At 34.9% G+C, this 14,137-nt stretch overlaps 3 protein-coding genes across 3 annotated transcripts in view; 1 reads left to right on the forward strand and 2 right to left on the reverse strand.

Moving 5' to 3' along the window:
• Positions 1 to 3,542, reverse strand: part of LOC131943968 (uncharacterized) — a 6,499-nt gene extending 2,957 nt beyond the window's left edge. The window contains exons 1-3 of the mRNA XM_059304379.1: positions 3,439 to 3,542; positions 1,983 to 2,110; positions 142 to 222 (exon numbers count right to left, since the gene is read on the reverse strand). Of these exons, the coding sequence (XP_059160362.1) occupies positions 142 to 222; positions 1,983 to 2,102 (201 nt within the window). The 5' untranslated portion in view covers positions 2,103 to 2,110; positions 3,439 to 3,542. The remainder of the gene's footprint in view (positions 1 to 141; positions 223 to 1,982; positions 2,111 to 3,438) is intronic.
• On the forward strand, positions 3,049 to 4,510 carry LOC131943966 (uncharacterized). Its single transcript, XM_059304377.1, has 3 exons — positions 3,049 to 3,078; positions 3,189 to 3,279; positions 4,017 to 4,510. The coding sequence occupies exons 1-3, from the start codon at positions 3,049 to 3,051 to the stop codon at positions 4,508 to 4,510; spliced, it is 615 nt and encodes a 204-aa protein (XP_059160360.1).
• Positions 4,511 to 11,642: 7,132 nt separating this feature from the next.
• Positions 11,643 to 13,571, reverse strand: LOC131943967 (uncharacterized). Its single transcript, XM_059304378.1, has 5 exons — positions 13,499 to 13,571; positions 13,107 to 13,224; positions 12,820 to 12,861; positions 12,654 to 12,720; positions 11,643 to 11,805 (listed from the first exon to the last, which is right to left on the reverse strand). The coding sequence occupies exons 1-5, from the start codon at positions 13,559 to 13,561 to the stop codon at positions 11,643 to 11,645; spliced, it is 453 nt and encodes a 150-aa protein (XP_059160361.1). The 5' UTR covers positions 13,562 to 13,571.
• Between the last annotated feature and the right edge of the window lie 566 nt (positions 13,572 to 14,137).

Below are 14,137 nucleotides of genomic sequence, written 5' to 3' on the forward strand. Positions count from 1 at the left end.
ATATATATATATATATATATATATATATATATATATATATATATATATATATATATATATATATATATATATATATATATATATATATAAACATTAAAATATCTATTTAATATCTTATGAGTTTGTGAGGTATCATCTTACGGGAACGATAGAGGTTGTGCTCCATCCTTCCAGAGACTTGATGGTGATGGTGATGGTACCAGAGATGTCCTCTTCCCCTACCTACATGCATGGTTTACATGGTGTGGTGGGTAGAGGGGGGCGGGAGAAAAGCTCAGATATAAATTTGTTTTTTTCTATTTATTGTATTAGTACACTTGGTAAGTAAACTGTTCATTTTTACGTTGGAAATTTTACAAAGATTTTAAAACTATTAATTCAATAAGAGTTAAGGTAAAAAAAATTATGTATGTTGCAACCTAAATGAATAGCCTGTCCACATCGTAGGGTCTTGTCAGTTTAGTAGCGACATGTCTAAATTGGGAGCCGGGCGTTTTCCCGAAAGATACTTGCCCGAATGTCGTTTGCCCGAAGGCCGATTTCCCGAATGTACACTTGCCCGAATGCGACAAACGGCCAATGGACACTTGCCCGAATGCGACAAATGCCCGAATGGACACTTGCCCGTACTATATAGATAAGCGACTACTACATAAGCAAGTCGCCTACTACATAGACAGGCACCTACTACTTAGACCAGGGGTCTCCAAACTACGGCCCGCGGCGATCTTTTAGTCCACGGAATAAATGTATTTTAGAGGTGACTGAGGAACTTAGCCCAGAACATTCAAAACAATTTGAAAATGTGGCTTTGGGTGCAAATACCATTGCCCGCCGTTTTGCAGACATTGGTGAAAACATTGTGACTCAAACAGCGTAAGGTCTTTACGGCTGTCGCAACCACTGAGTTCCCAACGTTATTTGCATTCAAGATCATCAAAGACCTCCAGCTGCAGATTCAGTAGCAGTTTTCTGACTTGGATTCAAAGGCAGAAGAAGTGAGACTGTTTCAAAACCCATTTGAAGCAAATGCGGCCAGTTGCAAACATGAACTGCAGCTGGAGGTCGTTAGAGACACGTCCACTGAAGGGCGGATGGGTTTTTATAAGTTTTTTTCACATGGAAAACTTTTCTAATATTACAACTTTTGCATCAAAGTACCTTTCAAATTTTCGAACACCATACCTGTGTGAACAAATATGTTCAAGAATGAATTAGGTGAAGAATAATTGGAGAGCAAACTTGGACCTCTAGTGTATTGTTGGCCCCCGATAGTGTTTCTTTCAGATTTTTCCTCCAGGAGGGGACACATGTAATTTGCATATATTTGTATATAAATTATATTTCGTTTGGGGAGGGGGTGGGGGGCGGTAGACCATCAACACGAAGAGAAGCCTTGAAGAAACTCTGGCCCCCGAACTGATATTTGATCGTTAATGCGGCCCTCGGGCTGAAAAGTTTGGAGACCCCTGACTTAGACGGATCCCCGAGTACATAGACAGATCCCTACTTCATAGGCAGCCCCTACAAAAAGATTGGCCACTACTACATTAATAGGCCCCTACTACATTGACATTTTCCCACTACATAGACATATCATAAATTATTAACACAATGCACCAAGTAGGCCCCTATATCATTATTAAGCACACTTATCTTTGTAGTGTCAGTGAAATATGCACACTTATCTTGTTAGAATCTATCAGTAAATGATGCACACGTATCTTTTCATAGTCTGTCAGTAAATTATACACTCTTATCTTTACATAGTCTGTCAGTAAACTATACACTCTTATCTTTACATAGTCTGTCAGTAAACTATACACTCTTATCTTTACATAGTCTGTCAGTAAACTATACACTCTTATCTTTACATAGTCTGTCAGTAAACTATACACTCTTATCTTTACATAGTCTGTCAGTAAACTATACACTCTTATCTTTACATAGTCTGTCAGTAAACTATACACTCTTATCCTTACCGCAATTTGGGCCTCCTCAGATCGGATGCTGATTGTGATGGTGCCAGAAATGTCCTCTTGGACGGGCATGCCAGTTATGGCGCCCACAAGGAGCAACGTCAGGAGTGCAGGGGAAAACATTGTGGCTGCTGTGGGCAGTTCCATGAGAAAATAGTGGTAGTCATAGTTACATACAAGTGGACAGCAGTAGTTATCATAGTTACACACACGTAGACAGTAGTTAAAGTCATAGTTACATTCAAGTAGACAGCAGTAGCTGTCATAGTTACATACAAGTAGGCAGCAGTAGTTGTCATAGTTACATACAAGTAGGCAGCAGTAGTAGTCATACTTACATACAAGTGGACAGCAGTAGTAGTCATAGTTACATACAAGTAGGCAGCAGTAGTTGTCATAGTTACATACAAGTAGGCAGCAGTAGTAGTCATAGTTATATACAAGTAGGCAGCAGTAGTAGTCATAGTTACATACAAGTAGGCAGCAGTAGTAGTCATAGTTACATACAAGTAGACAGCAGTAGTAGACATAGTTACATACAAGTAGACAGTAGTAGTAGTCATATTTACATCAAGTAGACATCCGAATTAGTCATAGTTACATCAAGCAGACAGCCGTATTAGTCATAGTTACAGAAAGTAGACAGCAGTATTAGTCATAGTTACAGCAAGTAGACAACAGTATCAGTCATAGTTACAGCAAGTAGACAGCAGTACTAGTCATAGTTACATCAATTAGACAACAGTAGACAGTAGTAGTCATAGTTACATCAAGTAGACAACAGTATCAGTCATAGTTACAGCAAGTAGACAGCAGTACTAGTCATAGTTACATCAATTAGACAACTGTAGACAGTAGTAGTCATAGTTACATCAAGTAGACAGCAGTAGCAGACATAGTGCATGCAAGCAGACAGCAGAGGTAGTCATAGTTACATCAAGTAGACAGCAGTAGTTGTCATAGCTAAACACAAGTAGACAGCGGTAATAGTCATAGTTACATAAAGTAGACTTCACTAGCAGTCATAGTTATACGCAAGTAGACAGCAGTAGTTGTCAAGTAGACGAATATGACTGTCATAGTTACACTAGAGTTCAAGGTAAATCTTCTATTGACACATTTATATTTTGATATGTTCATAGAATGAATATTTTATTAAGACAATTATGAATGAGTTGTGATTAAAAACACATTGCTACAAATTATCAGTCAGTTGACTGCAGTCATGTGCTATTCTATGTCACAGCCAGAAGTCAGATGACTGTCATGCATGACGACATGACATCTAATCCTCCTTACAGTTTGACATCAGTCTGTGTTTTCTAAACTTTGTCATCAGGCCAGTTGAGTCAGGCTACGATAGCTACATTTATGATTGAAGCTATAAAAACATTCGTTGACTACATAAACGTACAGTGTTGAAGCCTTGTACATAAGTAAGAGTAAAAAAATATCTTACCAGTTTAAGCTGATGGTACAATGTTCAACATTCATTGCGATCTTTTCTACATATATACTAAAACTTTTAAAATTTAGTTTTATCACAGTCACGAATAACAAGATTATATAAAAATCACAAAAATATAATGTAACGTTAGCTGTAGATTGGGTCTGCAGAGGTTAAAAATTGTCGTGTATTTATGTCGGCTTGCGCTCCCATTGTCAATTTCTTCATAAACATCACCTGATTCAAAGTACTTCTGTACCAATCAAGAAACAAAAAAATTCCCACGCTATGTGCAGTCCGTTTACTAACAATATTAACCCTAACCCAGTCTTCAATACAATGTGCACGGCTACTACACAACGGCCACACCACACCACTCCCACGCCACATCCTCACAAATCCCACATCCACAACACTCACACACCAAACCACTCCCACAGACACCCGGACCACATCACAAAATTGCCACACCATTACCACACGATTTTCACACCACTCAGGCACTGCCCCTGCACAACAAACGTACACCAGATGACAAGTTTTTAAACTTTCATCCAAAGATGACAAGTTTTTAAACTTTCATCCACCAGATGACAAGTTTTTAAACTTTCATCCACCAGATGACAAGTTTTTAAACTTTCATCCACCAGATGACAAGTTTTTAAACTTTCATCCACCAGATGACAAGTTTTTAAACTATCATCCCCCAGATGACAAGTTTTTAAACTTTCATCCACCAGATGACAAGTTTTTAAACTTTCATCCACCAGATGACAAGTTTTTAAACTTTCATCCACCAGATGACAAGTTTTTAAACTTTCATCCACCAGATGACAAGTTTTTAAACTTTCATCCACCAGATGACAAGTTTTTAAACTTTCATCCACCAGATGACAAGTTTTTAAACTATCATCCCCCAGATGACAAGTTTTTAAACTTTCATCCACCAGATGACAAGTTTTTAAACTTTCATCCACCAGATGACAAGTTTTTAAACTTTCATCCACCAGATGACAAGTTTTTAAACTTTCATCCACCAGATGACAAGTTTTTAAACTTTCAGCCACCAGATGACACGTTCTAAACTTACACCCGCTAGATGACAAGTTTTTAAAACTACACCCACCAGATGACAAGTTTTAAATACATTCAGAAAAAAAAGATATTTAAATATATCTACACATGCGTATACAAAGACTTACAAATGTATGAATGTATATACATATATATATATATATATATATATATATATATATATATATATATATATATATATATATATATATATATATATATATATATATATATATATATATATATATCCAACCTAGCGACGCCACTGCCATTTTAATGATAGCTGTGTCACTGATCTTATTTAAAGTTTCATACTATTATGTCACACCGTTGATTTAGAACCTTGACGGGAGAAACAAAAACAACTTAGTACTGCGAGATAGCGTGACAAAAAACACTGGTTCAACCGGACTTGATGTTTTTTAATCTTAGCATTCACAATAGATATTTCTTCTATCAGTTTAAAAACGGATGCCGTGATTAGTGTAAACAGTTTTTTTTATCTTCTTCTTTGTTGCAAACACGACAGCTGGTCAGTAGCGTTACATAACATTGACCAATGAGTGCTCGCGTTGGGCTTTAGAAACATTTAAACAACCACACATCCATATAGAAGTAGTCGGTACAGAAAGGTGGTAGAGGTGGTTTTTAATATAGTATATTGTAATATAAGGGATAGTAGTAGTGTTTAGATATTTAATTTAAGGTTGTATTGTAATATAAAGAGCAGTAGTAGTGTGAAGATACTTCGTGTAAGGTTATATTTTAACATAATTTCTTTGGTATCAGAGTGTAGATATTACATGTACAGTTATATTGTAATACAAGGGTTATTAGAAATATAATAGTATTATAGTATGGAGATATATTGTGTAAGTTTGAATTGTAATACAAAAGTTAGTAGAAATATAATAATATTAGTATGAAGATATTTAATGTAAGTTATATTGTAATACAAGGGTTAGTAGAAATATAATAGCATTATAGTATGGAGATATTTAATTAAGTTTATACTGTACTAAAAGGGTTAGTAGAAATATAATAATGTTAATGCGGAGTTATTTTATGTAAGTTTCTATTGTACTAAACCTTTTAGTCTAAAAGGTTTAGTAGAGTCTAAATCCCCAAGGTCTCCTGCTACTCTTGTCAACTGTTCAATTTCCATTTCCTTCCTAACCTTTCGGCCTCCTCCAGTACGCTACGTCGCCAAGTCTTCCTAGGCCGACCCCAGAGTTTCTTCCAGGCATCTCTTGGGGGGGGGGGGGCTGCGCCGTCGTCCCCCCCCCCCTCCCCACACACACCGAACGAGATGGAATTTATATAGTAAAAATTTACTTTTACTACTGTCCGCCCCCCCCCCCCCCCCACCGAAAATATCAATTGCCCCCCCCCCCCCCCGGAGAAAAAAGTCTGGAAGAAACACTGGTCGACCCCTGCGTCCCTTGCCCTTGGGAGTTCCACTCTAAGGCCTGGGTCTATTGCCAGCATCCTTCCTAAACGTGTGCCGATTCCATATTGTTTCTTGTCCACATATCTGACATTGTTTCTAGTCTTGCCATTTAACGCCTGAAAGTAAATAGAGTTACTATATATTTATTATTTTTAACATGCTTTTGGGGTCGGCGTGGTCGAATCGGTAAAGCTCCTGGTTGATAAATCGAAAAGTCACGAGTTCGTACCCTCGGGCAGAAGAGGCCCCGTTAGCTGGGAATAGCTATGGAAGCAAAAATAAAAAATAAAAAAAGAACATGCTGAAATCGGAGTTAATGTCCTCAAAGGCGCATAACTAGTTGACAATTGTGTTGGAGGGGATCCCTTCCAACACTAAAATTAAGTACGAAGAAGAAGAAGCACACACTTCAGGCACCTATTTGTAAAATGTTGGAATTTTTCTTTGTGTCGACTTTTTTTTTCATGTCTCTGTTCCATAGGGCAGGACTGTTTTAAAGTTGGAGTTAAAGATCCAAATTTTTGTTTCTTTACTTAAACTGAGTTTATAGTTCTTTATAATTTACAAATATTTTGACAGTTTTCACCGTTTAACTAGAGGCGTAAGTATGGGGGGGGGGGGGGGGGGGGGCTGGCAAAAACCCTAGAGGGTGCACCAAAAAGGAGTAGAAAAAAAAATTAAAAGCTCTTTTTAAGCTGCAGTTTTAACTTATAAGCTGTCAAAGTTTATAATTCAAAACTGCAGCTCAAAAACGTAATCGGCTACAAGCCTTTGAATACTCATTTAACTGCTTTCTACTTTGATAGTGTGTAAAATAAATACCCTTCAGAAACAGTGAACAGCAAACCCGATTTCCAACTTTTGCCATGATGGGGGGGGGGGGGGCACTTTTTGGACCACTAAAATGATTTACACTGGGGTACATAACTGTTTTTAACACATTTACAAAAGAAACCAGTTGTATGAAAACGTTTTGTACGATTGTGTAGCAGTAAAAAAAATAATTAGTGGCGTTAAAACCCGCCCTACAAACTTTTTCCAAAATGGCGATGGAAGGGGGCGCTTTTTTGCCAAGGTAAATGGGAAGCATTTATACCGAAGTGGTGAGCAGATAATTCGTTTCACACTTCGAATTGAAACTAATTGTATTAATGCGTAATGTAGGATTTCACTAACCAGTTTTGTCAAGAAATAACGCCGCTAGAACTAGTTCTTTGTAGCTTAAAGTTAGATTCTCTCAACATCAACTCTTACATGTTCGAATCCAAGTTCAAGTCGATAGAAAGTCCATGAGTCCACCCAGCTCTGATATGTACCTAACTCACATTAGGATAAGTAAAGACAGCTGGGCATGGTACTGATCCACACGATCCCCTTATATGACGAGATCTTTCACTTTCCCCATGCACCGTCAGGTTCAAAAAGGGAACTTTCTTTTTAATTACCAACCACAGTGTAATTAAAAAAGAAAACGGATGAATTAAGAAAAAAAAAACTACTAAATAAATATTAAGATAAAATATTTATTTCAGCACAATATTTAATAAATATATATGTAAACAATTTTTGTGTGTAAAGTGATTTTATGAAACATTCTGAGCAATGATAGGGTGAAGCAGAGAAATAAAATCACAAAACAATGATAGGAAGAACAGCAGTCAAGGTAAGGGCAGCGCTGTTCTTTACAACACAGGGCATAATCAGTGATATCCATGGGCAGGAGGGTGGCATATGCCAAGGTAGTATGATATATATATATATATATATATTAATATATATATATATATATATATATATATATATATATATATATATATATATATATATACATATATTAATAAATATATATATATATTCATAAATATATATAAATATTCATAAATATATATATGCAAAAAATGTAGATATATGTGTCTATAAAAACAAACACACACACACACACACTTATATATATATATATATATATATTATATATATATATATATATATATATATATATATATATATATATATATATATATATATATATATATATATATATACATATATATATATATATGTATATATATATATATGTATATGTATATATATATGTATATATGTATATATATATATATATATATATATATATATATATATATATATATATATATATATATATATATATATATAAGTAAAGACATATATATATATATATATATATATATATATATATATATATATATATATATATATATATATATATATATATATATATATATATATATATATATATATATATACACCGTGCAGTGAAATGAATAGTCTGCTGCAGTTAATATAAAAGTAAAGCTTGACCACAGGGCACATAGAGTGGGATATAAAAACACTGCAGGCATCTAGCCAGAGGTTCCAAGTTACATTACAATATATGTACACATTTACATAGAGCAATGTTTAGTGAAGATTTTCACTGTCAATGCACCAATTCCTTACATTTTGGCTGGCAGTGTAGTTAAATGTTGTTGTTTTTTTTTGGAATGTTTTCATTCTACTACAAGCTTAAGATTTTTAATGACTTACATTATATGCATGTAAACAATGTCAAGAAATTTCTGAATTTAACAAGGATATTTTCATAATAAGATTTACAGATTACTGCATTGATTTTAAAACATTATTTAATCTTTACTTTACTCTTAGGTATTATTTTGTTATATATTTACACAAGGAGGATTATATCCAACATATCACAGCACCCACCATATAATATACAGAAAATTTTGTTTTTTTTTTAAATTATTTCTCCCTTAGTTGTTTCCCTTACCTCCTACATCCTGTCATATTCAATTTGATCTTAAGTTCCAAAACCAGATTTTCTTTTATATCAGGCCAAATAAAAATAATTGTGGCCAAATTCAATTTTTTTTAAAGTTGAGAGAGAAAAAAAATCATATTATAAATAGCACCATGTATAAAAAATGATTTTCACCTTTTATATTTGGCTGTGAAGGGTCAAGCATTGCACAGAAGTGTTTGCACAATATTTTAATAATATAAGCATAATAAAAGTTGTTTTAATTAATAAAACAATACTTTCTTACATTTTTATACACCCTACTATTGTAAATTTTAAAGGTGTAAAATATTTTAATTAAAAAAATGAAATAATAAAAGCCATTTGTTTTTAAAAATTTGGTTGATAAAAAACAACCAAATTGATTAATGCTGCTGAAATATAATTATGAAGGGCAAAATTGTCAATGGTTTCTCCATTGTATCTACCTAATGTCACAAGAATGACACTGAAAGCAAATATTGCTGCTTTGTTATATATTGCTCTAGCTTTAGGTATTAATTCAATGAAGGTTTATACATTTTTAAAAAAAGACAATTTTCATTTGAAAGATATCATAATTTTTTTAAAATAAAACATTGCAAAAATTTAAATATGCCTAAGTATAAAATTAAAAATACATATTAATATTTAGTAGTTTTTTGTTTGTTTTTTTAGTTTTCCACAAAAATTGAAAGTGGTATAAGGTAAATTTTATGTTAAGTAATAAATCCTAAAACAAACAGACTCTTCACCCCAAAACCTAATCCAAAGTGGTGCAAGACTAGAAAACAGTTAAGTAAAATGTTTTTTTGAGAACATGCAAATCACTAGGGTACTCTATCTTATTCTAAAAAAACTGTGAATAACCAGCCAAACGCTCAGTCATTTATATCTTCCCAAATTATGCCAGGTATTTTTTATAAGCTGGGTTGGCTCTGGCTCTGGCAAGACCACTATTAGATTAAAGATCCTTGAGAGGGTGATCTTCACCTATATCATGCAATTTATTACACTTCAACATTTTTATTTTTTTAACAAAAAGAGCTCATTTGTTTGCATTTAAATAATGTGGTGGTGGTAACACCTTCAAAAGACAACATAAAGTGAATATTTTCTTATTTTCCAGTATAAAGCCAGAGGGTGAATGACACAATATAATTTTTTTATACCTAACATAGTTACAATACTCTGGAATAGTTTTTAAAAAAATTATATTAAAAGATTGCTTTTGAACATCGTATGTTAATCACTGACAAAACACTTAACATAATAAAACAATCAGAACATGATCTTGTTATGTTGAGCAGGGGAAGTAAATAAAATAATCCTAACGAGGCCGGCGTAATTTTAAAGACAAAAAATACCACTCAAAACAAAGTACAATGAGGTCATCATGAAGAGAATGATGTACCCCAGTCCTATGCGGCAGTTGACTTTCTCAAACAGGTCCAGCACGACCCCACCCAGGGGGGGTGGCCAAAGCCTGGGGCAGCACAAGCGACTGGTGCCAGACAGCGATGTCCTTGGCCTTATCAGCATCCTCTGCCAGAACGTCCATCACCAGGGCGAAGTCTACAGACTGGTAGGCGCCAAAACCTAGACCTGAAAGTATACATAATGTAGGTCCATTACCATCTTCTCTTCTTCTCTTCGTTCTTAATTCTAATGTTAGAAGAGATAATCAACGCAGTTAATTATTACGCGTCAATCTTATGTGCCATATAAGCCGTAAACTCAGATTTCAGTTTCAGCCTGCTTTTCTTTTTGGATTTGCTTCCATAGCCTTTGTCCAACCAAGAACAAACTACAAGGCAGCAGTTGATTGATTTTGGAGTTGTCTCTCTTAGGTGTTCCCCAGCTATCCCCAGCTATCAGAGCCTCATCTGTGGGGGGGGGGGGGTGGGGGGGTAACTTGGGGCTTTTTGGTTCAGCAACCGAGAACTTAACCGACCTGACCACACCAACAAATTACCATCATCTGATGTATAATTTTGTACTTTGCTAAATACAATCAGACTTTTTTTTCCCCAGATTAATAACATGTACAACTCAGACAAAGATGGATCAAGGCATTGGCTTAAGAAGAGGGGCGGGGGGGGGGGGGTGTTAAACTTTTTTGCTTTAAATATATTTATATATACATACATACATATATTCTGCAACTAGAGGATCAAGGAAGGGATATCGAAGCATACCCCCCCCCCCCCATATATATAGATTTTTATGCAGATGATAAATTACAACAAAAATACTAATCAGTAACCCAAAAGTGACATACTAATTTAGTTAATGATCAATTACAAAACTAAAACCAACCTATGATGAAAGCCATGACTGCAGCTATAAAGTATGCATAGGTTCCAGACAAGAAAGCATTGATGAAAGCTCCAATAGCCATAGTAAAGGCTGAAAAACACAACAGAAAACATGCTTGTGTTTTTACATGAATAACCTTTGAACCTTTCCCATTTTACTTGTGTTATATAATGAATGGCTTGATGATGATTTGAAACTAAAAATGTTTATAACTTAAATTATGTTTCTGAAAACACACAGAAAATAAAAAATTTAACAGTAATTATTTATAAATTTTTAGGTAAATATTTTTTATTTCTGTTAAAGTTAATATTTACATATAATAATTTGTTAGCCTATTGATATCACCACAACGCAAAGGAAAATATAAGTTGAAATAATTAAAGGAACTGACCTGCTATTGCCACAAATTTATTTTCCTATATCCTGTGTTATCTGAGACTATTCCAAACACTAAGAGCTGTCCAGATAGAAAAAAAAAAAACATTTAAAATAAATTTTAATAGAGTTGTGTTTACTATCATTAACTTATTATTTTGTATCTTACTGTAATTGACTCTATTTCTGACTCAGCTGATCCCAGTACCCAGCAGTAGAGCTAGTGGCTAGTACCTGATGGCAGCAGCAAAGAGCAGTGGCAGGAGTAGCAGTGCTACCGAGGGTAGCAGCCGTCCAGCAGTACGGGAGGGCTACCATATCATTTAACCAGTACTCCAGGAAACTGGAAAGAAATTTTACCAAAGATACATCTGATTATTACCTAAACAAAATATTTTTTTAAATGTCATTTTAAGATAACATTTTAAAAACTTAACAACATTTGTTTTTCAAAAGAATCTAGAAATTATCTATTAATCATTTTTTTGCTTCTTTTGTTTCATATAAACATTATTGAATTAATTCAAGTATAAAAATGTGCATGTTTGTTTAAAAAAGTAAAATTCCATTTTAGACCAGATGGTCCATGATGCAGATGACTTAGATTTCATCTGTTACTCTTGACATGGCATATGAAAGTGAAGTTTGATTACCACTAATCACCAGCCATCTTTTCTTACCCTGACCTTAGACAGAATAGTTTGTTAGTGGGGTCACTAGGTTGGGTGACACCTGGTGTTATACCTCAGGGTGTCACCCTCAAGGGCTTTATATAAGCTGCAGAGGCGTACACACCCCCTCCCAGCGCCCAGGGACAAACTTTCAGTTAGCCCCCCCCCCCCCCCACATATATATTTTTTATATTTATAATTCAAAATAGCAGCTCAAATGAGCTCTTATTTTGGCGCCCCTAGGGTTGGGCGCCCAAGGACATATGTACCGCCCACCCCCCCACCCCCCCCTATGCCTCTTATAAGCTGAACTAAAACTAGTTATTTAGGTGTCACACATACACACCTTGGTTGTATTCAACCCAATGGATGGTGTGAAGAATCACCCCTTTGGTGTCACCCCTTAGATGGTGTCATCCCCCTTTGGTGATGTTACCTAAAGCGATCTGCAACCCCCCACCCCCACCCCTCCTGTCCCCACCCCATGACTCCACTATACCCCCTGCCTGACTCGACTCACCCTGTGATGGTGGCAACACCTTGCTGCATCAAGAACCGCGTTATGAAGACCCATCTAAAATCATGATCTGAATACAGAAGATGAAAACATTTATAACAAGGCAAAAATTTTAAGCTTTCGTTACATTATAGCCTTGAACTATTGATTTAATAAAAAAAATAGTTACCTTTCAAAGGTTTCCAAAAGCCTATGAATACAACTTTAAAGCCTGTCAGAGAACATTTTTATTATTAATTTAGAACCGTACATGATATTTCAATATAAAGCAAACATTTTAAATACTAGTAAAAATTGTGATTAAATGTTCAACATTAAGTAAAAAATTGTAAATACTAATTTAAATTGTGATTAATGTGAGAATGTTCTTTCAGTATGAAATGAATGTTAAAAAAATCCCCCAGCACAAAACAATTGTGACATTTACTTAAAGGTTCTAACAATTGTGACACTTACTTAAAGGTTCTAGCTCAGTCTGTTTGACGTACGTCTCCGTGATGCTAAACACAGTTATGAGGACTGACGTAACCACAATCCCAATCATGATTGCGTAGATTGTCAGTACACCTATGCGCTGTGTACAGATAGAAAAAAAATCTTTAGTAAAAATAGTTTTTTTCAGCCATCTTGTGAAATTTTTATTTTTTGATTGGTCAGAGTACTGTCTACAATATTTAGAGATGAATGTTGACTGTAGTCAACTAGACCATACACAAATACTAGGACACATCTAGACAATACAGACTGGACACAACTAGACCAAATAAACAAAGGCCTAGACACCACCTAGACAGTACAGACACATACAGCACACAACTAGACACACATAGACACCAGACAAGACTTACAGTGAATGTGGTTCCAGCCAGAGCACCAGAGACATTGCCCAGTAGAATCATGGCTCCCATCATTCCAGAGTTGAAACCTTAACACAACAAAATAAATTTATTCTACCCATCAGTTCATGTTGAAACCTTAGCGCAACAAAATAAATTATTCTACCCAGCAGTTGATGTTGAAACCTTAGCACAACAAATTAAATTTATTCTACCCAGCAGTTGATGTTGAAACCTTAGTACAACAAAATTAATTTATTCTACCCATCAATTGATGTTGAAACCTTAGTACAACAAAATTAATTTATTCTACCCATCAATTGATGTTGAAACCTTAGTACAACAAAATTAATTTATTCTACCCATCAGTTGATGTTGAAACCTTAGCACAACAAAATAAATTTATTCTACCCATCATTCCAGAGTTGAAACCTTAGCGCAACAAAATAAATTTATTCTACCCATCAGTGGATGTTGAAATAAAAAGCACTCTGTGAATTGCTTGAGCATACAAAATTAAAATTACTACTAGTCAAAGTCAAAGGTGTTGCGGGGGTGTGGACAGCACCGGGTGACAGCTGACCTAGCGACGCCACTGCTACTAGCGTCAGTTTTAATTATAGCAACCACTATCTCAGAACATAGATACTG

The sequence above is a fragment of the Physella acuta genome, unplaced genomic scaffold (genome assembly GCF_028476545.2).
Source record: "Physella acuta isolate Inbredline_101_S28 unplaced genomic scaffold, ASM2847654v3 ptg000474l, whole genome shotgun sequence".
Classification (NCBI taxonomy): Eukaryota; Metazoa; Mollusca; class Gastropoda; family Physidae; genus Physella; species Physella acuta.

Bases quoted from the DNA above. Each gene is read 5' to 3' on its own strand.
- LOC131943966 (XM_059304377.1), top strand. From the start codon at position 3,049: ATGACTGTCATAGTTACACTAGAGTTCAAG. The intron at 3,079-3,188 runs GTAAATCTTCTA...ACAAATTATCAG, and splicing joins TAGTTACACTAGAGTTCAAG to TCAGTTGACTGCAGTCATGT. The intron at 3,280-4,016 runs GTTTGACATCAG...TTCATCCACCAG, and splicing joins GACATCTAATCCTCCTTACA to ATGACAAGTTTTTAAACTTT.
- LOC131943967 (XM_059304378.1), bottom strand. From the start codon at position 13,561: ATGATGGGAGCCATGATTCTACTGGGCAATGTCTCTGGTGCTCTGGCT. The intron at 12,862-13,106 runs GTAAGTGTCACA...GTTCTCTGACAG, and splicing joins GACTGAGCTAGAACCTTTAA to GCTTTAAAGTTGTATTCATA. The intron at 12,721-12,819 runs GTAACTATTTTT...TTCTGTATTCAG, and splicing joins CTTTTGGAAACCTTTGAAAG to ATCATGATTTTAGATGGGTC.